Source organism: Conger conger, chromosome 10 (genome assembly GCF_963514075.1).
Source record: "Conger conger chromosome 10, fConCon1.1, whole genome shotgun sequence".
NCBI lineage: Eukaryota > Metazoa > Chordata > Actinopteri > Anguilliformes > Congridae > Conger > Conger conger.
In genome coordinates, this window is record NC_083769.1 from 37,446,737 (window position 1) to 37,473,257 (window position 26,521).

General features: G+C 39.8%; 2 protein-coding genes across 6 annotated transcripts in view; both read right to left on the reverse strand.

Annotated features, from left to right (window-relative positions):
* Positions 1–4,192: 4,192 nt before the first annotated feature.
* On the reverse strand, positions 4,193–7,356 carry tsr2 (TSR2 ribosome maturation factor). Its single transcript, XM_061256873.1, has 5 exons — positions 7,233–7,356; positions 6,471–6,561; positions 5,693–5,784; positions 5,150–5,335; positions 4,193–4,973 (listed from the first exon to the last, which is right to left on the reverse strand). Exons 1-5 carry the CDS (start codon positions 7,308–7,310, stop codon positions 4,845–4,847), a joined length of 576 nt encoding a protein of 191 aa, XP_061112857.1. The 5' UTR covers positions 7,311–7,356; the 3' UTR covers positions 4,193–4,844.
* A 4,432-nt stretch (positions 7,357–11,788) lies between these two features.
* cdk16 (cyclin dependent kinase 16) overlaps positions 11,789–26,521 on the reverse strand; it is a 31,765-nt gene continuing 17,032 nt past the window's right edge. Inside the window, exons 6-18 of one of the 5 annotated variants that reach the window (XM_061256986.1) lie at positions 26,077–26,133; positions 25,355–25,469; positions 25,179–25,273; positions 24,329–24,391; positions 23,543–23,666; positions 22,329–22,449; positions 21,512–21,609; positions 19,060–19,165; positions 18,852–18,894; positions 18,537–18,627; positions 17,601–17,678; positions 16,792–16,817; positions 11,789–13,425 (exon numbers count right to left, since the gene is read on the reverse strand). In XM_061256986.1, the coding sequence (XP_061112970.1) occupies positions 13,423–13,425; positions 16,792–16,817; positions 17,601–17,678; positions 18,537–18,627; positions 18,852–18,894; positions 19,060–19,165; positions 21,512–21,609; positions 22,329–22,449; positions 23,543–23,666; positions 24,329–24,391; positions 25,179–25,273; positions 25,355–25,469; positions 26,077–26,133 (1,020 nt within the window). In that variant the 3' untranslated portion in view covers positions 11,789–13,422. Of the gene's footprint in view, positions 13,426–16,791; positions 16,833–16,937; positions 17,093–17,600; positions 17,679–18,536; positions 18,628–18,851; positions 18,895–19,059; positions 19,166–21,511; positions 21,610–22,328; positions 22,450–23,542; positions 23,667–24,328; positions 24,392–25,178; positions 25,274–25,354; positions 25,470–26,076; positions 26,134–26,521 lie in introns of those variants that run through there. The other 4 variants (XM_061256984.1, XM_061256985.1, XM_061256987.1 and 1 more) reach the window with 4 other exon arrangements.

A 26,521-nucleotide genomic window follows, 5' to 3' on the forward strand; every position in this document is an offset into this window, starting at 1 on the left:
TTTTTTTTGCAATTCTTCCCCATCTTAGACAAAGTTTGTATCTTACCATTTTCCAATTAAACACATTTTTCATTAAACATTTCTATAAAAACATTTTTTATTAATTTTATTCCAACGTGGTTGTAAATAGTCATGATTTCCCTTCCATATGTATGAAGAAATGGCATTTTAATTAAAAAATATATATTTCCCCATTTTGCAGATGAGTAGTCGTGTCGTAGTGTATTTTCCACTGAAATTTTCCATCAAGAATTCCTTCAGAACCATTTTCTTTCATGTATTTCAACATGGTTCTTTCATAAACATGAATATCCATCTGCAACAATTTGTATACAAATTTTTATAAATATTTTTGTTTATTTATTTCAACATGGTTTTTAGATAAACATGATTCCACATCCATTTGTATACATACAAATAAAAAAAAGAATTAAAAGTTATGTTTCTAGATTTTGGAGATACGACTTTATTTTGTCATTTTCCACTGAAACAAACATTTATTCAAAAATATTTGTATACATTTATTTCAACATGGTTCTTACATAAACATGCATTTTTATATCCATCTCTATCAAAAATGGCATTTACATTTTTTTCTAAATATTTTCCAATTTTAGAGATAAACAAACATTTTCCACTTACATTTTTCATCAAACATTTCTACAAAAACATTTTAATAATCATGATTTCCTATACATCTGTATCAAGAAATTATTTTAATTCTTCACTCATTTTTCATTAAATATTTCTTCAAAAACATTATTTGTGTATTTCAACATGGTTGCTACATAAACATGATTTGCTATTAATCTGCAACAAAACTGTACTTTAGTTTTTTTTTCCAATACTTCCCAATTTTTTTAATAATCATATAGTCTTATGTATTTTGCCATTTTCCACTGAGACACATTTTTCCAAACCTAATCCTGAACAAAAACCTAATTCCTGACCCTAAGTAATTGTACCCTCTGAAGTTCTCTGAAATATCAAATGTTTCCAATAAAAAGTCATTTATTCAGAAATACATATTTCACTGAAAAAATATCTGCCTGTATTTAAAGAAAACATTGTTCTCTAAATGTAAACCTAGCTGAACACTAATCAACCAGAGGTGCGGGGGTGATCGCTCCAATTTTGCTCAAACTTTCTGAAAATGTTCTTTATCTATTCAATAGAGAACATGCAAAACTCAAGATATTGGCTGTTTAAAAAAGAGGGGTGGCACATAAGTCACTCAGGAGTGGATATTGGGCTGTGTGCCTATTTTGGAGCATCATATCTGTCAGGACCGCAGAATCCCTCCCCCTATTTCGACGCAGACTCAAAACACACCTTTTCAAACTCTACCTTAGTCCTCCCTCCTGATTTCCCCCGCCCCTTTCTGATATCCCTATCCTTGTCTAACCCCCCCCCAAAAAAAAAAAAAAAATTGCATTTATGATGACGACTATACGCTTAGAACAGCATTCCATGTGTATTTTCCTAGTTCTGGATGTGATGCTTTGACTTGTGGTAGAACCTATGCACTTGTAAGTCGCTTTGGATTAAAAGCGTCTGCCAAATGACAAAAATGTAAATGTAAAATGTCATTATGGCAGGGAAAAAACTTATACTCAGACACAATTTTCTACTTTCAAATTATTTTCTACTCAAATTCTCATAATGCTGCTCATAAAAAAGTTATGGTCATTCAAAAATGCAAAATTGTGCCAAGTGGCCTTTTTTTCCAATATTAGATGGCTAACTACATCAGCACCACTTAGTATATGGCTATCAAAAGACTAGAATATATTTTGGTTAAGAACAGCAACAAGGACAATGAAGTGAAATCAATAATATAAAATTTAAATTATAAAATGCCAAAAGGTGTTGCATATTCAACCAAGTAGTTGGTATGGTGGACAGTTTCAGATCAAAATATAGTTCAAAGGGTATAATAGGCCTAATTCTGTAAAAATGTCTTGCCATGTTTTGATCATTTCAAAGAGAACCTTATTTCACAATAAAACACATTTTGATGGCTTCCTACATCAGCGCCACTTGGTGTATTGTAAATAAATACTAGTAGCTAAATATATTGGTTAAGAACAGCCACAAGTTTATGTTCAAAGAATTGAGTTAATACTCCAATGCCTTAGCATGTTTTCATCAGTTCGAACAGGACCTCAATTCACAGGAACATTTATATATACGTAAATCAAAAATCATTTTTGTATTTAATAAAAAAAGTAACATATTACTGTAAGCAATTGACTGCTTTTTACATAAAAACTTGATGAAGGCTGTCTGAGATCAGAAGCAAGGAGCCAACCAAAGTCTGCAGAAGAACTGTGGCAAGTTCTCCATAATGCTTGGAACAACCTCCCTGCCGATTGTCTTATAGAACTGGAGGACAGCGTAGGCCATCTCAGAGAAGTGATGCAGTTTTAACGCTGAAGGGTGGTCACAAAAAATATTGATTTGATTCAGTCAACTATTCTGCCAAATTACTACGATATATAGTAGTTATTTAATTGAATTATTTTTTGAAAGAATCTTATCCGTACAGAATGTAATACAGGTGCCTAAGACTTTTGCACAGTAATGTACATAATATAAAAAATACAAAAACCAGATGACCTATCTACTGAAAAAACATTTGTAATTTAATGCCCTTTTTTAAACATGCATTTTAATGGATTTCTGATGTGACATGTATACATTCCTGTAAATTGAGGTCCTGTTTGAAAACAGCATTTGAGTATCAATTCAATATTTTGTAAATATGTAGGCTGATTATACCTTTGAAGAACATAAAGTTTCATTTTGATCAGAATATTTCCACCTTAGCAATCACCTGGTTGAATATGCAACACTTTAGTACACATAAACTAATATGATGCATCTAGGAACCTGACAGTTAGCCATTTAACTAATCCACTTAACTACTACTACTACATGTAGCAATAATATTTCCAAACTTACTGGACCCCTGAACACAAAAATACTGTAATGTGTCGCAACTAAGATAGTTGCAGGATAAAAACTTTTATCTGCATATTTAATCTTAGCTACTGGTTGACTATACCTCAACCAGTTTCCATGGTTGTTTCCGTATACTTCTGGATTTATCTGCCAACAATGTGAAAGTTTTGACTTCTCAATTTAGAATGAAATTCTGCAAAGTACCCAGATAACCATGCCAATAAATTGATGAAAATATAATCGATGAAAATTTTATTTTATTTTAAAGAAAGAAGAATTTCACTGAAAGGGCATGGATATAAAGTCAGTGATCACTTTATGAAGGCTTATTACATCCTAAAAGTTTTATCCACAATCAGGCTAACCTTTGTCCCAACCTGCCACGATTCTGAACACAAAAATCTTGCCTCAATACTGATAATTTTATTATCATATATCAAATAATTTGATCCCTAAAACTTAATTCTAACCCTATGTTCTGAGTTCTGAAATTTTATTTCTATCAATGAAATGTATGAACAACTAAAATATCAAGTCAGAAAAAAAGGCACATTAATATGCCTGCAGTCACTTATTTTACTGAATGAAAAGCAATAGTGGAAAAAATGTCATCGTCCAAAATTAAAGACAACCAGATGTCCTAAGATTTTTCCAAGCTCCTGAACACAACACCAATCATGCATCAACTGCAATACTCACCATTTTCCAAACCCTAACCCGAGCAGAAGCCTAATCAGAACCCTAAAACATACATTTTTATAAAAGGTATTGTATCCAGATTTAGATCATTCTTAATCGACTTGAATTGAAAACACACACATCCCCTGGTTCTCCCCAAGTTCTCCCCTGGTGCTGGAATAAAACAGGGGTAGAGTTATGGTTAGAAAAATGGTAAGTGTTAGGGGTTGAGGCAACATTAGGTTATGTTGAAGAGGTAGAGTTTGATTTGGATGACTGACATTTTTTTCCACCATTAGGACATTTTGTTTGTAGTCTGTAATGATTTCAATTATATTTCATATATATATTAAATACATATAATCCAGCCCAACCATAGTTCACTGGTTTGACTGGAATTAAGGTTAGGTTTAGAAGTTAGCTGTTCGGTCTCTTGTAATTTCAATGAAAAAAGTCTATTTTTTGTGAAAACTCCGAGTTTCAATTCGGATTCAGATAAGAAAATTATTGAATCCTTAATGAAGAATTAATTAATGAAGAACCAATAAGCTCAAATAAAGCAGTTTAATACTCCCACACTGAACATTGGTACTTTTTGTTACTAGTAGATGTTGACTAAGCCAAGTGAAACAAAATTCCTTATGTTATAAAGTCATTATTTTCATGGATCGTGGTCAAAAGTAAAAACATCAAGTCTGGCTTTTTGAAATATCGCTATTTAAGGTGAATGCCTTACAAAAATCGTTTCTCCTTTTAATATGACTTTTTCTGCATATAACTGGCAAATACAAACACTGTAAATGCTGATCATTGCGCAAGTTTCATATTATAGAATGAGTCTATTGTATCTTACAATATTTAGCAAAACAATCCAAACAGTACAAAGAAAATACAAACCACATTAAATGCTGAATAAATATAGATGTGCTTGACACAGAACTGGTTGACATCAAGTCTTGGTTATCAACATCCGCTTATTCCTTTTTGAAAAACAGTACGCAGTTCATTCATTAAAAAAGAGAAAAGGAGTTCTTGAGGCCCACATAATCCTGGGCTAACGGTGTGGATGAAGGCACACACACAGACCTATACCTTAGATAGGTAATGTGCGTGTCTACCAGCATTCAGCCAGTTCAGCAAGCATGTCCCAAGTGCTTCCTCACACTCCTCGTCCTCTTCCTCTTTCACTTTAACAAGGCCAGTCACTTCTTCCTGCGCACCACTGTCCAACCATCAGCATCCGTGTCTGTGCTAGGTGGGGGAGGGGGGTCTTTCGCTTTGGGTGACTTGGTTGAGGATTTTGCCTCTGTCCCTTCTTCACAGTCCATAGCCTGTGAATTCCAAAATATATATATAAGTCGGGAGTGAAGAACCCACCTTCAGTTAACTGAGGTAGTTTACTTTTAAGGCTTTGACAAACAACATAATTTCATTCATTCATACATACATATCAATCCCATGCATTTTCTCAGTTAATAAACCATGTGTACAGGTGTATTTTAGGTACCTCTGCACCCTCCTCTTCCACTCCGTCGCTCTCATCTTCCTCTTCCTCATTGGCAGGGGTTTGCACTGGTGTTGCCCTGGCCCTCCCAGTAGCCTTCTTCTGTGACAGCTTGCCGATCTGACCTTCGACCTCTGACAACTTCCCTTGTTCACACTGCCTGAAGAACTGACTCACTTGCAACGCCACCTGATGAACAATGGATGCATTAGCTCAAAGGTGACGAATGTGCCAAAAACAAGATTTGATGGGCAATACCACGCTAAGTGATAAATGCAGGATATTGTGTGATGGATGCGTGTGCATTGGACTTTACCACACACATCCATCAGTTACAGTGGATGTGCGCTTATGTGACTGAAAAAGTATGAACACAGCTACTCTAGCTGTGCAGATGAATGTGGAGATTATTTAGAGGCTGCAAAATTCCATAGTTTGTGTAATGGATGACAACTGAAGATAATGGCTTTCTGGAAACTAAAAGACAGGTACTGTGTAACATCCAGGCCCATCAATATTTAACACAGGAGAGGAGAAGAAGTTCACCTGAGGCAAACTGCCATCGTCAACCACAGTGTCAAACTCATTGTTCATCAAGTCTGCAAGGAAATCCTCCACTTCATCCTGCTGCAAGTTAGCTAAAAACAAAAAAGCCCTGTGTTACCATTAAAATCCAACAGATTTACAGTCAAAATTATTTTTCACACAACGCTACACACCATTGAATTACTGCCATCAGGTCTTAGCAGAGCAAATCAAGAGAAACACATTCATAGTCCATAATGATTAGTGTTTCATGATTTCTGATACGATGTCTGTTGCTTAATGCTGCACTTTTGTGCGCCTAATCTGAGAGGATACTTCACAGTGCTAGTTGGGCAGATGTCCCTTGCAAACAAGGTGTTAATGTCAATGGGTCTTAACCAGTAAAATAGGATAAAAAAAAGAAAAAGTAGGGGCAGGGCAGGAGGGGCACACTGGTGTTTCATTACCTTGAGGAAATGCAGCAAATACAAACAGTAGAGAACCAGTGAATCAGAGGAGAACAGGCTATGGGAGGCAAAGTAGAAAGGCAATGGACCCTAAGGTGTGAAAACCCAGCTAAGCAGTCTTAGACTTGTCCTGATTCATGATCACAGCAAGAAAAGGAACAAGTTTCTATAATGTTGCAGAGAAATTGTTCCCATTTAACTCTATATTCAAACTATATACAAATCTTGAAATCCAATTGAGAAAACACCTACATTTTTTGGACACATGCGGTCCAAACGTGTGTTGAGTTCACATAGAATTACCCCATAGCTGACAGTTAACAGTTACTAACCATTTTCATGGAAGTACTGCTGTACAGCATCAACCATCCAGTCTGCTTTTTGCTGACTGTAAATCCCACCGAATCCATTATCCACTGCGATCTACGACGAGAGAAACAAATAAGCATGTAAATTGTAAGTTAAAATGAATTACTGCAAAATTGCTTTGCATATGCGAACGTACTTCGTGTAGTATTGAATGCCGTTTCGCCTTAAGCAGCTAACGTTAGCCATCTTGACTATACAAGTGTTAGCTAGACTACGTGATGTGACAACTTTGTCTTTCATTAGCTACTAGCTAGCTAGCAAGCTAGAAATAATTCATGAAAAATCACCGTTTGTTTGGAGGTCCATACAAGCTTGCTAAATAGCGAGGTTAGTTACATAGCCTATTCGCAAAAAATATTAGACAACTTGTTCAAACTGCTGGCTAAGCTGTCGAACATTGCCAAAATAACTAGACAGGCAGTGCAGTTTGCTAACGTTAGCTAGTTAGCGAAGTTGTTTTGAATTTGACTACCTAGCTATCCAATAGTTTAGCTAAAGGTTGCTCCATGGAGCAGTCAATAACGATATTTATATTTTTTAAAAACTCACACAGCTGATAATAGTTTCAATATATTAGCTAACAGAACAACGATTATGCACGACTAGCCAACTAGCATATCTTAACTGAGTTAGGTAGCAACAGCAGCTGGCTGCTGTCAACTTGCACTCTGCAACAATGTACGAGAGATGTATATCTGATGTATGTTTTAAAATCGTAAACATACTTGCAGCACTGGCCATGTTTCCAAAACAGCTTTCACAGCCTTTGTGAAGAGTTCACGTGCTGTTAAGGGCGCATCCATTTTGAAAATAAGCAAGACTGGAAAACTCTTATGTATGTCTATGAACTCAACGTGCGGAAGGAAAACTAGCCAATAGCGGAGATAATCGATAGCCTCCATTGTCCTCCTCCAGATGGTCGATCTCTTAAATCTCAGGTTTACTGCCACCAGTTTTATCTGGTTTTCCCGCGATATTTTATTATAGATGTAGTGATTTGGTTCCTAAACACAGTTTATGAGAATAAACAACTGTTTTTAGTAACATGGATTTTTTAAAATTAAAAGACAAGTGCATTTGCTTATTCTCCAGAGTGGGGTATTTTATGCTTTTATGCTTTTAGGAAAGTTGCATATGATATGGCATTGTTAGTAGTATCATATGAGTGATTAAGATTATTCTCCTAGAATGAGATACATGACATGTGACCAGACAAATGCCTCACCTTTCACAGAAACTGCAGCAGAGCCAGATACAGTTGATATTCTACATCCAACCACTGTCTAAACCATTTCTTGGGGAGGCTGGAGCCTATCCCAGCATACACTGGGTGAAAGACAGGAATACATCTTGAACAGATTACTAATTCATCGCAGGGCCCACACACCGTTCACTCACAGATTCATACCCAAAGGACGCTTTAGACTCCCCAAACATCCTAACCTGCATGCTTTTGGACAATAGGAGGATGCTGGGGAAACCAACATGGATACAGCAAACTCCACACAGAAAAGTGAGCCAACACTGCACCTAAAATAAATGAAGAATCTTGAGAAATTTGCATTGTTTTATTGAACGATATATTTGGAATACATTGAATAAAACAACATTATATTTTTTACAGCATTTATATATTCAAGAATAATGAAAATATTGTTTTCATACTTGGATTCCACAAGTATTTGGGCACAATACAGTAATCTATATTTTGCAGCAACTTGAAAGAAATGGACCAGTTAATAAGAAATACATAGCTAGCAAATTGCTTTTGAGCAAAATGTGGAAGAATTATATACCATGCAAGCTTGCAGATAACTTTGGTATCAGACGGTTGCAAAAGCCAATGGCAGCCAAAAAACATAAAGTTGCTGCTCAATATACATTGAACTGAAGGAAACTCTATTCATATTTATATTGATCTTTTTATTCACAGCTATAAATATCCATTATTATAACATGTAAAATATTTAATTCACTTTTAAATAAATATCCTGAAAATGTAAATTGTTTAAACATTGTTTGTGAATTGGAAATGGTTACATGAGAAACAGAATCTGTCATGACAATAACAAAGATTAAAAAAATTAAATGCAATTTTATAAAACAAATGAATTCCCCCCAACTTCAGACTTTGGCTTAATTATGATGGCAATGATATTTTTCAGACTGGGCACTGAGGCTTTTTTCATTTCACAGTAACATATTGATTCAGGAATTTGACAGATTATATTTTGAGGCAGCACTGGATTGTTTTCAGATTCCAAAACAGTTTGAAAAGAAGCAGCCTCTCTTCATTAATCAGTTGTAACTTTACTATGCTGTGCATTATACCGGTATAACTATATGTGAATGCATTATGTGGTCATTTCATTACCTATATTCATATAATATTTATATGTAATGACACAGATACAAAGTCACTGAAAAGTATGACTCAGGCTTCTTACCAGAATGATGAGTACTGATGTTGGCTGAAGTTTTCCAATACAAAATGTGCTTGTACGATTAAAATAACCTGGCATTTTGATGAGAAAAATCCTCACAGCCGTTGATACAACACTAAGAGGAACACATTTTCCTAAATGTGACCAATGTATGCCTAAACAGGGGTGCCTGCCATTTTTGTAAGCAGTTGGTTACATATCGAAAGTATGTACAATACTGTCAAATAATTGATTTAAACTGAGTCCAATAGCCATCCAACATGCATTTAGATTACACTCTGGTCCAAGCTATGGTACTGGTGAACTTATTTAATATATATGCCAGATAAATTAAAGAATTCTGGGAAGAGAAAATGAAGACATGTTATCCATTGCTACATGGATTGTCCAATTAATAACAATACAAACTGTTTTGATGCCTGCCCTTCTCAATCACTGCCCAGGATCAATGAAACAAGTAATAGTAGATACAGAAAATTAGAAACTGGCTCCATGAGAAGTTATTTGAAAAAAACATGTTTTCTACACATATGGTGATGAGTGACTCAATGGTTTCTGATGGTTAGCAGCAGCATGTGAAATCAGCAGAGTGCCTTGCATTACCTCCTCCATAAATGAATGAAAATAAGTTATGTTTGTATCGTCAACAATTGTGTTTCCTCCCCCTTAAACATGAATACCAGGACGGTGCATTGTAAATAGCTCTTTGTGTTCAGCTAGAAGCAGATCTCATCCTCAGTGGGGTCCATTTCTGAGTCCATGTTACTGTAGCCACCTAGTCCAACCATGGTTGGGCAGCTTGGAGATTGGTCCTGTAGGTTTTAATTTCAACCAGAATTTGGCACACCTTATTCTGCTAATGAGATCTCTATATGTTGAATGGAGTGTGCTTTGTTAGGGTTGGAGTGAAAACCTACAGGACAGTAGATCTCCAAAAACAGTGTTGGGCAGCCCAGCTATAGCTGTGGAATGAGGTGTGCTTTTCTTAGGGTTGCAGTGAAAACCTACAGGACGGTAGATCTCCAGGAACTGGAGTGAATGTTAGATCTCGAGGAACAAGATTGGGCATCCCTGCTCTAGCTGTTGAATGAGATGTGCTTTGTTAGGCTTGGAGTGAAAACCTACAGTATATAGTACACTAGATCTCCAGGATGGGGTTGGGCAGCCCTGACCTAGTAAGTGCTGTTCAGAGGAGAACACTAACACAGTGATTCAAATTCATAAATTCCAACTTCATTGTACCATTACCATCAAATGGAAAAGAAACATTAAAAATATAAACTCTACTGCAATATCAGAGAAAAGGGACATTGTGAAATAGTGTAGCCATATTTGATCGGAGTGGATTGAACATCAGTATATAACACCCCGTATACTCATTTTTAGTATTTAGAATGCACATTTTTTTTTAAAGTTGTTGGTACATCCAGCTGTACATCCATGCCAAAGACTATATAAATACTTACACAATGTTATTTTAAACATAACCCTCAGCCCTTCCTTTTCAATTTAACTGCACCTCAGATAGAGTGTACAACGTATGTCAGATGTCTATTATCTGTGAAATTGAATGTGCATTTACATCAGATATTGCTTTTTGGGATGCTTCTGGTTTTCAACTGTTTGGCTGATGCTCTCTCTCATACACACTCACACACATATACAGGTATATGGTATACAGGTATATTTGAGACCACCATCTAATTCTCTCTCTGTTACATGCACATGTACACGTGCCCCCCCCCCCCCCCCCCCCCCACACACACACACACACACACACACGCACACACACACACACACACACACACAACAAAACTATGCAACAAAATGGGTTGAAAGCAAATAATGCATCAAATGAAGAGGTAATTTAAAAAAAGACACACTACAGATGCACTACAGAAAATATTATTGTCCTTTTTCTTCTCTTTAACCATTTGCTCACTGGTGAACCTAAACTGATGAAACAGTAATAAAAATGCTAATATTTTAATAAATCATCAGATCTCAGTTTAGATATTCACCTTTAAGGAAACACATTGTTCAAGAAAATAAATCCTGCATAAATGATAACTGTATTTTAGAGGTTTTACATTATTGTTTCTACGTAGTTGACATATAATGCCACCCCAGACGAAGAATAAAGTTAGCATAAATTCTGATATCAAAATTTCAGAAATTGAATCCAGTACAAAAGAGAAAAATGGGCAATAATTTCAGCTTCCAGACTGCGCCAGTACAGCGGACCTTGGCGGTTTTTGTGTAGATCCATACTTGCCATAACAAACTGTCACACAATTATAATCCACTGGGAAATTTGAAAAATGTAAGGTATAAACACAGTCAGTTATTGCGTAGTGGAGCAGGAGGCCACATTAACAGCCACAAACAGCCATATTAGCCCTGCCAAGGTCACCTTCAAAAGAAGAAGAAGAATCTAACAAACATCAAAAAACCAAATATCTATACCAAACAGGTTTCCTATGATTAAGCAACTGTTTTTCTTCTTAAAAAATAAAAAAATAACAATATTATCATCAATGATAAGTATAACAACACAATGTTACTCTCATATCTTTACACCATATCGAAGAGGCCCTCTCATTGCACTGTAGGAGCATACTCAGGCTATTTACATTGTACCAGATTCTTCCACAATATATCCATCCCATGCTTCTTGCATTTGCCCACTTTGAACAATGAGAGACAGATCAGTCATGTTACCATTTTAACTTCCAGTATCTCCTTTCTGTGGGTCACAACCAGTCCAACCAATTCCTAAAAAAGAAAACAATTGGGATAATCCAAATAAAATGTAAAAATTCACAACACCCTGCTCGTAACTGGTTACAGACTCCATGTTATCAAAATGTTATTGTAAGTCCTGAGACACATGCCTCAGTAATTAGCATCTTGAATGGGATGGATTGTTCTGCATTTCACTTTGACGTCAACAGATTTCATACACCGATTCATTCCATTGTCATTCTGATTCTGTTCCATCACCCAACAGCATCCATCAAACATTATTTTTCCAACAGTATGATCCACAATAGCTGGTATTTTCCGATCCTGGAAGCAACCCACCATCTCAGGACTCATAGGTAATTCCTAAGATTGTACTGCCATAAGAATGAGAGGCTATCCATTTACTCCAAAAGCGCAGGTCCCTTTACACAGGTCCTTTCATCACACAGGGATCAAAAAAGGCAAAAACTTGTACCTAGTCTTTTGACGGACTGATTTTGGTTCAGCATGAATCGTACCGATGCTGACAACACAGGAGCTTGAAGGGAGAAACTGGCCTTTGTACACTTCGAGAAAAGTGCCTTTACAATTATTCCAGAGCAGGTATGTGGCACAGCCTGACTGTAAACATTTATACTGTAGGTCAGTGGAGGGGGTCACTGTGAATGACACCGAGACTTGTCTCTGTATGTTATTCTCCAAAATCTCCTCCAAACAATTTCAAATTTACATCTGAAATTGTGGTGGTCAGTTAAGTGGCAGTTAATTAATACTTTCATTAATAATATGAATAAGGGAGTTGTGCCAAAAACCTGCAGTGGAATAAATTGCATTCAGCTGGTACACATGCACACTTTGCTATGGTTTTCAATGTGTAGAGGGATGTACAAGGAGAAATGGTGTCCGATGGAGAAGGGACTTAGGAAGACTAATTTGAGGAAGAGTCCCTCCAAGACATTCACATCTCAACAGTACCTGCGTGATTTTTCACCATCTTTTTCCTCCAAATTTGACCCTGATCTCCACTACTCTGTTTGATTATTATTATTGTTATTATTGCATTTTATTTGTTTTATATAACTGCTTTATATAACCTTGCCAGCGCAACCTATTCCCAGTGTAGTGGGGCTATTGCGCAACCTACATCAATAATTACTGAGTCATCTAAGTCCAAATCAATGCTTCAACCCACTCAATAATAACATGATATAAGCCCTTACTCATTAATGTCTCTAACACACTGGCAAATGTTTATTTCCATCTTACCTTCTGTATACCTGTATTAGGCAGGTATATCACATTTGGACCTAACCCTCAAGTAACACAGTCTCACAGTCTACTCTCTTATTAATAAAATGGGGCTTTTAGCCTTTTAGCATCAGCGGTAAACATTGGGGAAAAGGATGGTAAAAGTGTGCGATTGTCATGGTAAACCTGTATATGGTGCATGGGAAAGGGTGGTGAATATTGCTGTAAAACCCCCACCCTCAACCTCATCTCAAATGTAAACAGCTAGGACCCCCCCCCCCCCCCACATGAAATTACCACAGGACCCTTAACACAATTGAAAAATGAAAAAAATTATAATGTCAAAAAAAGGAGAGAAAAATTAAATATGTATCCCTTCATCACATGCGGAAATGTCTGTCAGCTTCTTGCTCTCTCTGGCTCTATTCTTCTTTTTCTTCCTCTCAGAAGAGCAGGCTCTGCCGTCGGGATATGCTGTTCACTGTGGAGACACACGGCAACAGGGGGTCAACAGTTCTGATTGGTTGTTCAGTTCCATTAGCAGTTATAATGGGCTGTTCAGTTCCAATAACAGTTCTGATTGGCTGTTCACTTCCAATAACAGTTCTGATTGGCTGATCGTATCCATGAACAGTTCTGATTGGCTGTTCAGACTCAGTCACATGCAAAGACTTCACCACACACACTGAGAGGAGTAAGGAGTAGAGCAGGGAAGCAGGGAGACCGTCAGGTCCTGACGTCATCACCGAGACAATCAAGCTGACAAATGAGATGATGATGAACACTACGATGAGGCACACGCATAAAGCACACACAGTGGAGGGAATCACGGCCAATATGGGGGATTGTGATTGGCTGCCGGTCTACACACATCAGGCTCTCCTGTGCTCTCCACTGGAGAATGAAAATGAGGCTGTAGTCGATGCTCCTGCACCTAAGATGTGGAACCGGGTGTCACCCCCCAATATTTTAATATGTATGAGTTGTTAGACTACCTAGTATACTCTGAGACTTGATGTTTTCTACCACATCTTTCTCCCTTAATGTTAACGTAAAGACAAATCTAAAATCCATGTGAAGTAATTAGAATGAGGTGAACAATACAAAAGAAGTGCGACAGTATCATTAAAATATCTTGAATGGGATCATTATGGTATGTGTGTTATGGTACCTGAGGGAAAAGAAAAAAAAAGATTTTAAAAAAAAGAGGCTCTTAACATACTTATTTTATTTTCAATTGTTTGACTTCTTTATGTTGGTAGCAAACAGTACTTGTCAGCCTTATGGACTTGATTTTTTTTGTTTGTTTGTTTGTTTTACTGCATAATGATGAAGTACACAAATCCTGTACATGAGTAAATGTAGAAATCCCTTGGCAAAATGTTACTTGAGTGTACAGGATTTTGTGTACTTTGTCCACCACTGATGAATGGATCATATAGGCTTTTTGAAGTTTCTTTTGTTCTCCTCATATTTTCTGTAGGTGATCTAGACTGTACATTCAACCTGAGAGTAGTAAACCTATATTCCTTGGTTTGTCATAGTTCAAAGCAACCTCACTACCTCACTGTAAAAGATACAAGCTTCCAGTAGCTCCCTCTAAATCAGCAGCCTTCCTGGCCATAATACTGCCACAGACTAATGGAAGGGGGGGCCTTCCTTCTGCAACCTGCACTGCAGGCATGTCCGACTGCAGCCCTTGGTCCGGCCAAACCACACAGGGGAGGGGTCACTTAAGGAAGGGCCACTTTAACAAATAAAAGAAGTAACCATTCATGGATGTGGGCTTACGCATGTGTGGTTGGCCTATACATTACAATCAATGAGCAACGGTGCATTCTTTCAGCTATGACCACAAATTTGTATTTAAACATGATTGTTCACCCATGTGCATTTTAAAGACACAACAGTGTCACAACACTGATCTTTATTGCTGATGTCTATAACAATGACAGAGATTAATATCAGCACTTGGGTGGACATTCAGCAGAACATGCCCTACACATTTTTATTATGCACCTGGATGTAAAATAACATGAAGATGTATATAAAAAAATCTCAAACACAACCATTAAATATACAGTACAAAGGTGTTGATGTAAAAATAAAATAAAATAAAAACTATTATGTGTAGTGGTAGTAAAGGCCATTAACACCTTAAATGACACCACTTAAATGTCAACAGCCAGAATGATCAGTTTTGGAATGGTTATCTTTTTAAAGGTCAAAGGGGAACAGGGCTGCACAGTTCGTACACACAGGAGAGTTCAGAGGACAAGAGGTGAAAGGTCATGGTCTCCTTTGTGAGGTAAGCAAGGGAACACATTGTACCTAAGGACTGCCGGAACCTTAGGCATCTCTGTAAGAGCTCTGGAACACAGTGACGCAGAAGTTAAACTTAAAGTGCACACACAAATACCCATAAAGCAGCGCATTAGCAAACCAGCACAGGAGCTGCCGGGGTTACCAAAGCAACAGCTCAGAAACAGACCAGGCCTGGATTCAGTCTCACTGCTTTGTGCTTTGTTCTCGTAACATTAAATAACCAGGGAATTGGGACCTAACAAATGTACCAAATGTATCATTTCATGATTGCTGTACATAAAGCAATATTTTATCTATTTTCAATCATTGTACTACACCTGTTATTTATTAAATTACAGCATATGTATGCACAGTTGCACCCACTCACTGCAGGTGCTGATAAAACTGCAGATACGAAATACAGACGCCTTCTATTTTTGGTAATAGACTGAGAAAACACATACTCTACCCATTGAAACGTCAGCCAATTATACAAAATTCAAATGCACCTCGAAAAAAGTACAAAAATGCATACAATGCTCTCTGTATTTGAGTTGCTCTCCTAGCCCAGTCTCCCTTGTAGAAGACATCTGATATCGGAACAGGAATTCCTGTACAAATACAGGTTAAATTGAAGTAAAATAAAGTCAAATGGAATTAGCTAATTCTGTAACATGTATTTATGATAGTTATTTTCTGTGCCAAAGCAAAGACTTTGTGTTTGACTAAGGCCTAAAAATTACTGTGCTCTTTCAGTAGCAGTGGGCAGGTTATTGGAATAACTGCCAGCACTATGCAGGTTCAACATTTCAGTTGGAGTCTTCGATATGTAGTCCTTATCCCTGATGATTTTCCATGACACGGTCTTCGGGTAAATGTCATGTTGAACCTTCCATGTAACCTACTGGATAGGCAATTTAATTACTTCTTTGGCAGACGCACAGTTGACACAATAAATGTCACAATTAATGTCGCACATTTTCATGACTACATCAAAGCAGAAACTAAATATTTAATGTCTCTAATAGACCCACACAGATATTTTCCTGTTTATTTATTTAGCGGCCATGTTTGATAATTCAGTGTAATTCTGAGAACAGCATTTATTTTTTCAACATTCAAAATTCATTAAATCCCAAAACAAGTAGGTCCCTATCAGTAATGAATTTCGTTTTTCACGCAACAGCATTTGTAACAGTAACTGACAAAAAGTAACTGACAAAACACTCAAAATTCCCATTTCAAGTAGGAAATTCCAGGGGTCAGAAAGTCCAGAGGCCAGAAAGTAAAAGTCCACCCATAAACTCATTCGGAGTACTTCCAGCCTACTTCCTGGGTGAATAATTACACTAATTAGTAAATCCAGCCGGTTGGAACAAAAGACTGGGGCGGACTTTTTACCTTCTGAACCCAGAGCTTCCACACCCGGGAGGACAATGCAGTTAGACTGATCCCAGGCCTCAGAGCCAGAGCAGCACAGCCAGGAGCGGGTTGGACAGGCCAGCGGCGTGTCAGTGCTGCTGACATGCGTGTGTCACGGTACCTCAGTCACAACTCCACATCCTGTACCTGCCCTCACCACCGCTGACCGCAGAGAAGGGGGGAACCGGAGAAGAGGAGCAGAGTGAGAGAGGCAGGGCGGAGCAAGAGACAGCGGAAGAAAGGAAAAGAAGAAAGCAAGAGAGGTCGAAGTGAAAACATGGGCGGGGGGCGGGGGAGGGTGGGGGTAGACAGGGGAGAGATTGAGAATCAGGCAGCTTAGGAAAGTGGTAAGAGGTTCAATGGCAGGAGATTGAGGTGCTTTGCTCCTTGTCTCGGCTGTGCTGTTGTGGGCGCTTCTGTCTCTATTTCATTCCAGAGAAAAGGAGGGTTTGGTGTTTATAGGCGCCTTTCAGGGATAAATTCAATCACATCCATTATTAACGACTGCAATTTGACCTCTAAGCACAATGATTACAGCAGCCGATCCATTGAGAATCTGCGGAGGAACAGACACCGGGAGACCCTGAGGGCCTGAAAACGTTTCGGGTTCCTCCTGAAATTTCCTCCCATTGGGGGAGTTATTTCTCGGCACTGTTTTAGCGTTTCTGTCCCCCCCAGGGAATGCCTCTGTAAAAAGTGCTATACAAACACAGTTAAATTGAATTTATATTGAAGTGAACAATTCTCATGTGTTATGGGCCATGGAGAACTACAGGATTAAGATATTTTATTATGTGCTTCATTTAAACTGACTGTATGTTTGTACATGATGGGACCTGACTGAAATATGGTGAGATGAGAATATAATTAGGTATTTCCGTGCAGTAATTTATAGCTGCTCTGAGTGTGTGGCATATGGCTGCCTCTCACCTGAATCAGACAGGGAGCTGGTTCGTATTCCTGGCTCCTTCTCCAGCTGAATGTCTTGAAGTGCAAATATAGAAGTAGCTGAAAAAAGAAAGAAAGAAAAAAAAGAGAATTTCATTTTCACACTTTTGAGGTGAGAGAAAAGGGAGACAACATACTGGAACTGTGTATACTGCACATCTGTCTCTCGGTTTGTTTATTCTTTGTTAGCCTTTATGCATGCCTGTGTGTGCGCGCATGTGAGTATGTGTGTATGTGTGAGTGTGTGACAGTGTGTGTATGTGTGAGGGGAGTGTGACTGTGTGTGTGAGATGGTGTGTGTGTGTGTGTGATAGTGTGATAATATGTGTGTGTGTGAGGGACTAAGCCTGAGTGTGAGTATGTGAGAGAGTATGTGACTGTGTGTGTGATATTGTAATAGTATGTGTGTGTGTGTGTGTGTGAGTGTGTGTGATAGTGTGATAGTCATACTCCCTCACACACACATACTATCACACACACACACACACACACGCACTATCACACACACTCTCTCACATACTCACACTCAGTCATACTCCCTCACACACACATACTGAGTGTGAGTATGTGAGAGAGTGTGTGTGATAGTGCGTGTGTGTGTGTGTGTGTGTGTGTGTGTGTGAGAGAGTGTGTGTGTGTGTGTGTGAGGTGAGTGAGGCTGAGTGTGAGTGTGTGTGTGTGTGCGCATGTGTGTGAGAGAGTGTGTGTGATAGTACGTGTGTGTATGTGAGGGAGTATGTGTGATAGTGTGTGTGTGTGTGATAGTACGTGTGTGTATGTGAGGGAGTGTGTGTGATAGTGTGTGTGTGTGTGTGTGTGAGAGAGAGTGTGTGTGATAGTGTGTGTGTGTGTGTGTGTGTGTGTGTGTGTGTGCGTGTGTGTGAGGCGAGTGAGGCTGAGTGTGAGTGTGAGACTCACTGTCTGGCAGTGTGATCACTCGGTCCCCTAGGCTGTGGAAGTAGGGGTGTTTCATGGCCTCCTCTGCAGAGATGCGCTTCTTTCCCTCAAACTCAATCCCAAGCACAAACAGGACAGTTAATTAGAACTTTTACAAACACAGGTTACAGAACAGATAGATCTTGAAGAGGAACAGAGAATTATCTCTGAATAGCTCTCATCAGGGACTTGTAACAGCATTTCCCTTTCCCTCCCTTTTCAGCAGTGAGTTGAAAGAGAGAGGGAGCTTGTGGACCAGTTTGTGTGTAATGGCCGCACTGCAGAACAGGGTCTCACCTGCAATAGCTTGGACAGCAGATCCACCCCTTCACTGTCCAGTCTGAGAGAAAAGATGCAGCACACACACACACACACACACACACACACACACACACACACACACAGCTCAGAGAACTTCTCACAGCAGTACAGTGAAATTGCCTGTACAAACACAGCTATGCAGAGTTTCCCATTGACTCAGCACAGAGAAATGTGTCAGGAATACCTGGGCGTGTGGTTTTGCAGACAGTCGGGTCTATAGCGGGGGTAGTTGTAGGAGATGAATTCCTCATTTGAGGTGATTCCAGGCCAAGTTTCTTCTGTAGGTGTACCTGAAAAGACCCAGGCAGAGACTATTCAGCACATTTGGGAACTTAAAATCAATTTCTGACAGTTTGTCTGGCCATCAATAATATAATCAAAAACACTTTCAATGCCTTATATATTTTTATATTATTTGTAACTTACAACATCATTTTCCAAATATCTGTTGTTTCACTCTGGAGAAGATCTGGCATGTTTTGCAGGGAATTAAGTCTTCACAGCAATAATGTCTGTCTTAAATAGTGTGTCTTGTAACATTGTTAACTAGAAAGTATTAACTTATCAGCAGTAACTAGTAAAATAAGTATTCATCTTATTTAGCAAAAAAAGTAATAGAAATAAGATTTTAAGTCTACAAGGACTACACAAATCAATTGGAAGCCACAGTGAATCCTTGTGAGATCAGGGCAGCTAGTCGCTAATTTTTAATGTTACCCTTTTCATCTCATGAAGTTATTAATTAATTCAATAATGCAATCTTAAAAACACATGCCGATATCTCATATCACACTCTGCTAGAAACGTACTCATCAAATAAAGAGAACCACAATACTCAGCAAAGGTCAGGGCAGCATTCATTATTCCACTGATTAAAAGGTTGTTTATTTACGTGCCCTGCTGTCCTGTCCGTCCCACCCACTGCAGTAATAAAATTAAAAGCATCCAAGGAATTAAGGGCAATGAAATTATAATGCTAGGAAACATCAATATTGCTTTGATTCCTTTGAACTCCTACCTTGAAATATGTCTCTAAGCTTAGAATAGCAGTTGTGATGGATTGGGCTCCGTCTCTTTTAAAACTACCGCAGTGAAGATGCAACCTAAATAATTTAATAATGTCAGGATGTCTAACAAGCCTTGTTTAAAAATAGTTAACACAGTGTAATTGATACTAATTGATCCTTTGTTGTGTTTGGAGGTCAGACTCGGTAAGCATTTGCTAACATTCAGGGAGGAATAAATATGTTAGACCTGCTTTCACTAGAAAAGGACTGTTCTTGCTAACAATTTTCTTTATTGCGACTAATTTAGTTTTATACACAGTTATTCCAGTCAAGTACTTTGATTGAAGAGGCATTCCATGAGTGCAAATACACAGTAGTACAACAAATCACTCTGCATTGTTTAAATTGTAATTGATATATATACACATATACACAGTATTGTGCAGATCAAGGCTGTCTGAGATCAGAAGCAAGGAGCCAACCATATTCTGCAGAAGAACTATGGCAAGTTCTCCAACATGCTTGGAACAACCTCCCTGCTGATTGTCTTATAGAACTGCAGGACAGCGTTGGCCATCTCAGAGAAGTGATGCAGTTTTAATGCCGGAGGGTGGTCACAAAAAATATTGATTTGATTCAGTTTTTAACTATTCTGGCAAATTCATTTCATTGAATTCTTTTTGAAAATCTCATCTGTACAGAATGTTATACAGGTGCCTAAGACTTTTGCACAGTACTGTATATATATGTTAATATATTAATATATATTATTTATACTTAATATATATCAATATTTATTTTTTTAAACAGAATCCTGAAGCAACAAAATATGTGTTGGAGCAAATTCCTGATTTGTTCTTGCAGTTATTACTTGATTCATAGCTTGAAGGCCAGTAGAACTGCAGTATAAAAGCAGTATCACATTTGAGGCTGTGCCATTTTCACTGTATATCACAACGGCTGTGATTATCTTCGGCACAAGGCTGTAGGGCAAATGTCTAAGACCGAATCCCAGCCGTGCTGATATACAATAAAACAGAATGACCTTGAGTGTGATACTGCTTAAATATATTGCAGTCTTGGGAAGGAGTGACACTGCAATTGGGAGATATATTGAAAGCTGGATAGGAACAGACCTACAACTGCTTCTGAAACTCTCCCTGTTTGAAGCCCCAGATGTTCGTCTGAAGCCTTTTAGTTCAGCTCCGAATCAGTTTGACATATATTCACTGTGACCTGCAATGGATTAGTACTGTCCAGGGTGTATTCCTGCCTTTCATATGCACTGCATCCTGGGATAGGCCTGTAACCCTTACCAGTGATAAGCCATTTAGAAAATGGATGGGTGGATGGAATTTATTCACAGTATTAAATACCGAACTGAAAGAGGCCTGCACTCCCCTGAAAGCAATTGGGGGCGTTAAGATAACAAAGACAACTCATCCCCCCCCCCCCCCAAACCCCCCAGTCTGCAATCACAATCTCCAAACCACTTCATGATTTACTGCATGCCATTCAGGAAATGTTCTCTCGGTGGACGTTTCCTCCAGACCTCCCCCCAAGCCTCTGATCTTAAGCAGTGGCAGAACTACCCTTCTCCGCTCCGCTCTGTGCCGAGCGTGGCCCTACCCAGCAGTTTGAAGATAAAGTGCAGCTCCTCTTCCACTGTGGAGCCGGGGAAGAGAGGCCGGCCGGTGGACATCTCGTAAAAGATGCACCCTACCCCCCTGGAAGAGAGAGGGCAGGACTGACTGAGATCACCTTTCGCCCTTTAAGGTGTGAGATCACAAATATGACATTAGAATGTTCTTAACTGAACATTCTAATGCTGATATAAACATTATTGTAATTGAAAGCAATGAAGTTCTAGAACACCAGATAGAATTTAGCAACAAAAAAAAATAATAAAAAAATAATTTTAAAAAAAGGCCAACCCCGTTATATCTACCACAGCACATCAGAATTCAGGATTTAATTAACATTTTTGATAAACACAAGCAGTTATAAAAAGGGCTTTCTACTTACTTATTAATTCAACAAAAAACAACATTAGCTTTATGTTAAGACTCAAATTCCTCACAGAATAACTCCAAATAATCTTAACAAAACATGCTAATCCACATGACAAATCAATAAACCTCAGCTGCATTTAAAAATACACGTTTCAATCGTCCAGCGAGAACGATTCCCGGGTTCAAGAGCTTAGCCTTAGAACCCTGCAGCCCACTCACTCATCAATGCAGGCTGAAATTCATAACACATAACCTAAACCCTCTCAGCTGCGTTACAGGGAGAACGGTCCAGTCAGTGAGTACCCTATTGTATAAGACATTTAAAAATATATAGCTATTACTATGTTAATTGCAGCGTGGCTTATATTTTACCCCTATAAACATGGTTTGTAAAACCCTGTAATACCAAAATAAAAGATGATGTGCAGACTTACCACATGTCTATCTGGGTGGAGTAGTCCGTACTGCCTAGTAAAATATCAGGGGGGCGGTACCATAGCGTCACCACCTCATTAGAGTACGTCTTCGTGGGAATAGACTTGGCCCGGGCCAGACCTGAGAGAGACATAGCACGTCATAATATATAGTGTTGCTATAACATACGTTATATAAAAAAGCTTCAAAAATTTATTTTCAACCAGTTCAACCCATCAAAACTCTGTTTGCCACCCAAATGAAAAGCATGGTTGGACCTACATATCATACAGTATACTTTATACTGTACACATACATCATTTAAACAAATGTTTTTAAAGCAAATGTACTCTATTTTGTTGTAACCTGCTTATCACCGATTTCAAATGTGCAATCAAATGTTATATTTCTAAAGTTCAAAGCAATCCAGAGTAAATGCTGTATTTCCACCCACACAATAAAAGAAAACCGGCAAAAGCAAAGAGCAGAATAACTTAAAAACTGTTCAAAGTAAGCAGTGACAGCACCAGCAGCTCTGACAGTACAGCAACACTGACATTACAACAACACTGACAATACAGCAACACTGACAACATTGACAGTACAGCAACACTGACATCGCAACAACACTGACAATACAGCAACACTGACAACATTGACAGTACAGCAACACTGACAACACTGACCATACAGCATTACATTACATTACATTACATTATTGGCATTTGGCAGACGCTCTTATCCAGAGCGACGTACAACAAAGCAACAAAGCAACACTGACAACACTGACAGTACAGCAACACTGACTGTACAGTACAGCAACACTGACAACACTGACAGTACAGCACCACTGACAACACTGACCGTACAGCATCACTGACAACACTGACAGTACAGCAACACTGACTGTACAGTACAGCAACACTGACAACACTGACAGTACAGCACCACTGACAACACTGACATTACAGCATCACTGACAACACTGACCGTACAGCAACACTGACAACACTGACCGTACAGCATCACTGACAACACTGACAGTACAGCAACACTGACTGTACAGTACAGCACCACTGACAACATTGACAGTACAGCAACACTGACAACACTGACAGTACAGAAACACTGACCATACAGCATCACTGACCGTACAGCAACACTGACAGTACAGCTGACAGAGGGAAGTGACAGACAGACTCAGACAGACGTCACAGGTGGGGACACTACTGACCGAAGTCGGCCAGTTTGAGCTCCCCGCGGTCATTGATGAGCAGGTTCTGGGGTTTGAGGTCCCGGTGGAGGACTTTCCGCCTGTGGCAGTAGTTCAGCCCACGCAGCAGCTGGAACAGGAAGAGCTGAAGAAAGAGAGGAAAAAAAGATGTAAGAACTCTGCACTGCAGGAGGAGAGAGGGACCGCAGAGATGCCGGGAGAAGGAGGGGGCACTAGGAGTAAATGAGAGGAAGTAGGGGAGAGAGATGAGAGGAGAAGAAAGAGGGAGGTGTGGGGTAGAGAAATGGGGGATGGGGGGATATAGAGAGCTCCAGTCCTGGGGGGGGCACAGCGTCAGCTGGTTTTCGGGGTGTTTTCAGCACCAGCAGTTCATTTAATTCACCGACTGACTCATGACTCCACACGCTTTGTTCTCAGGGCGTTAATTGGCATCTGAATTGAAGGAACCAGCAAAAACCTGCAGGACACACCGCCATCCTGGGAATTTAGTTTAACACCCCTGGGTCAGGGAGGGGAAGAGCAATCGGTGAAGAGAATGAGAAGAGAGGGGGCAGTAAGAGAAGGATGGAGGGAGGGGGGGATCATGGTTGACAGGGGGAGAGAGGAGAGAGGCTCAGGAATACCGTATTTGAAAGACGTGTGTTAGGTTTGTTACTAATTAAGTCTGATGGGTATAGTACAGAGTAAGCCTCTTCTTGGTGGCAGCTGTTTTCATAGTGTCCCACTGGAGCAAGCTGAGAAAAGCACCCGACATTTCAGAGAAAGGCCGGTGGCTCCGGACTTCACCTTGACGTTGTGCATGTGGATTGAGTTGCCGCAGTCGTCCAAATACTGCTTCAGGTCCTTATCCTGGGAGAGAGATACAGTACAATGTCAGCGCGCCATCTGTCATGGTACTCAAAATATGAAAAACATAAAGAACAAAACGAGCACAAACAGTAAACACGAGCATACGGAGGTGTGGCTAGGCTCAGAGAGTGTTGGTGGGGGATGGAGCAGGATTATTGCTGCAGGTACAGTTTGTGGTGTGGATACTGACAGTGATCCTGGGGGGGTATATCACGTAGGATTACAATGTTAGCAGGATAAGTGCAGTTGTTATTAGTTTTGGAAGGGTTCCGGGTTTTACTCAGTGAACTTTCCAGGTGACTCAGTAATCCTGCTCTGTGATACACCCCCTGGTGCTGTCAGAATTGCGGATGCTGTCAGTGTTGCGGGTGCTGTCAGCTGTCAGTATTGCGGGTTCTGTCAGTTCTGCGGGTTCTATCAGTGCTGCGGGTGCTGTCAGTGCTGCGGGTGCTGTCAGTGCTGTGGGTTCTTGTCAGTGTTGCGGGTGCTATCAGTGTTGCGGGTGCTATCAGTGTTGCGGGTGCTGTCAGTTGTCTGTTGCGGGTGCTGTCAGTGTTGTGGGTCCTGTCAGTGTTGCGGTTGCTGTCAGTTCTGCGGGTGCTGTCAGTATTGCGGGTGCTATCAGCTGTCAGTGTTGCGGGTGCTGTCAGTGTTGCGGGTGCTGTCAGTGTTGCGGGTGCTGTCAGTGTTGCGGGTGCTGTCCTTGGTGGCAGATGGTGGAGGAGAGGGAGAATATGCGGTGGGAGGGGTGCTTCCCTCAGATGCGCTCCTCCTCAGTGTGACTCACCAGGTACTCGAACACCAGCGTGAGGGACTTCTGTGTGTGGATGATGTCGTGCAGAGTCACGATGTTGGCGTGCTTCAGGTCCTTCAGCAGGGACACTGCAGGAGGGGAGGGAGAGGAGACGCTCGTTACTCCCGCGCTTTGAGGAACCCCACGCCTCCTGACGCAGCGGGACTCACCCTCTCGGATGGCAGTGCAGGGAGCCCCCTCCTCGTGCTCCAGACGGATCTCTTTCAGGGCCACCAGGTTGTCTGTCAGCTTGCTGCGGCCTTTATACACAGTGGCATACGTCCCCTGGAAGGGACAAGGTATGGGCATTACCCACTACCCAAGTCTTCCTCCCTCTCTCTCTGACACACACACGCATCGAATCTAAAGTTTTTCCTCCAAGAGCGGTATGAAATGGCAGAGCAAATAAGGACTCAGAACAAAAGGGATCTCATTTCACCAGACTTGCAAGCAAGAACATTAATACTATAAACAATTTATTTATTTATTTTTTCCCCTTAGTTTTCTCAATCTTAGACGCTTAGATGATGGTAATCCCATGATAGAATATTCAAATAACTGTATCTCGGCATACACAAGCAAATCATGTAGTGGTAAGCCCACTCATTCACAAACATAAAATCAAACAAAGAACCTGACAGACAGAACTAGTGGGAAATAATGGGCGGCCTGTAGTGTAGTGGTTAAGGTAAATGACTGGTGTAGCCACAATAAGATCCGCACAGCCGTTGGGCCCTTGAGCAAGGCCCTTAACCCTGCATTGCTCCAGGGGAGGATTGTCTCCTGCTTAGTCTAATCAACTGTACACCGCTCTGGATAAGAGCGTCTGCTAAATGCCAATAATGTAATGTAGTGAAATAGGAAGCGTGAGGGGGATCAGGGAGCTCCATACCTCTCCCAGTTTGTCCAGCTTCACGTAGGTCTCCAGCTTTCCGAAGCCAATCTCCGACTGCAAACAGACACAGAGACATTATACATATTTCAGAATGCCCTTATGCCACCCCACAATGTTTGCTCGCTTTAAACCCAACATGAACCATAACATACTGTATTTCAGGTATGTTTTGACTAAAATACAGCTTCTCATAAAGATCTAAAGGGAAGAGCATTTCAGCAAGGGAGCTACCGTATGCTTTTTCTCGGCTTTTCTAATTCCATACTCCTCTGCTGCAGCGTCCAGACTGCTGACAACTGCACACTGCGTCTAACTACGAATGCACTCAAGACTAATTGTTGTGTAATTTACACAACCTACAGTTAAACATAAAAATCTATACTTTCTGCAGTTCCCAGCTTTCTAGAGAGAGAGAGAGAGAGAGAGAGAGATGGGGGAGGGA

Bases quoted from the DNA above. Each gene is read 5' to 3' on its own strand.
- tsr2 (XM_061256873.1), bottom strand. From the start codon at position 7,310: ATGGATGCGCCCTTAACAGCACGTGAACTCTTCACAAAGGCTGTGAAA. The intron at 6,562-7,232 runs GTATGTTTACGA...CTCTCGTCGTAG, and splicing joins AAACATGGCCAGTGCTGCAA to ATCGCAGTGGATAATGGATT. The intron at 5,785-6,470 runs GTTAGTAACTGT...TTTTGTTTTTAG, and splicing joins GCAGTACTTCCATGAAAATG to CTAACTTGCAGCAGGATGAA.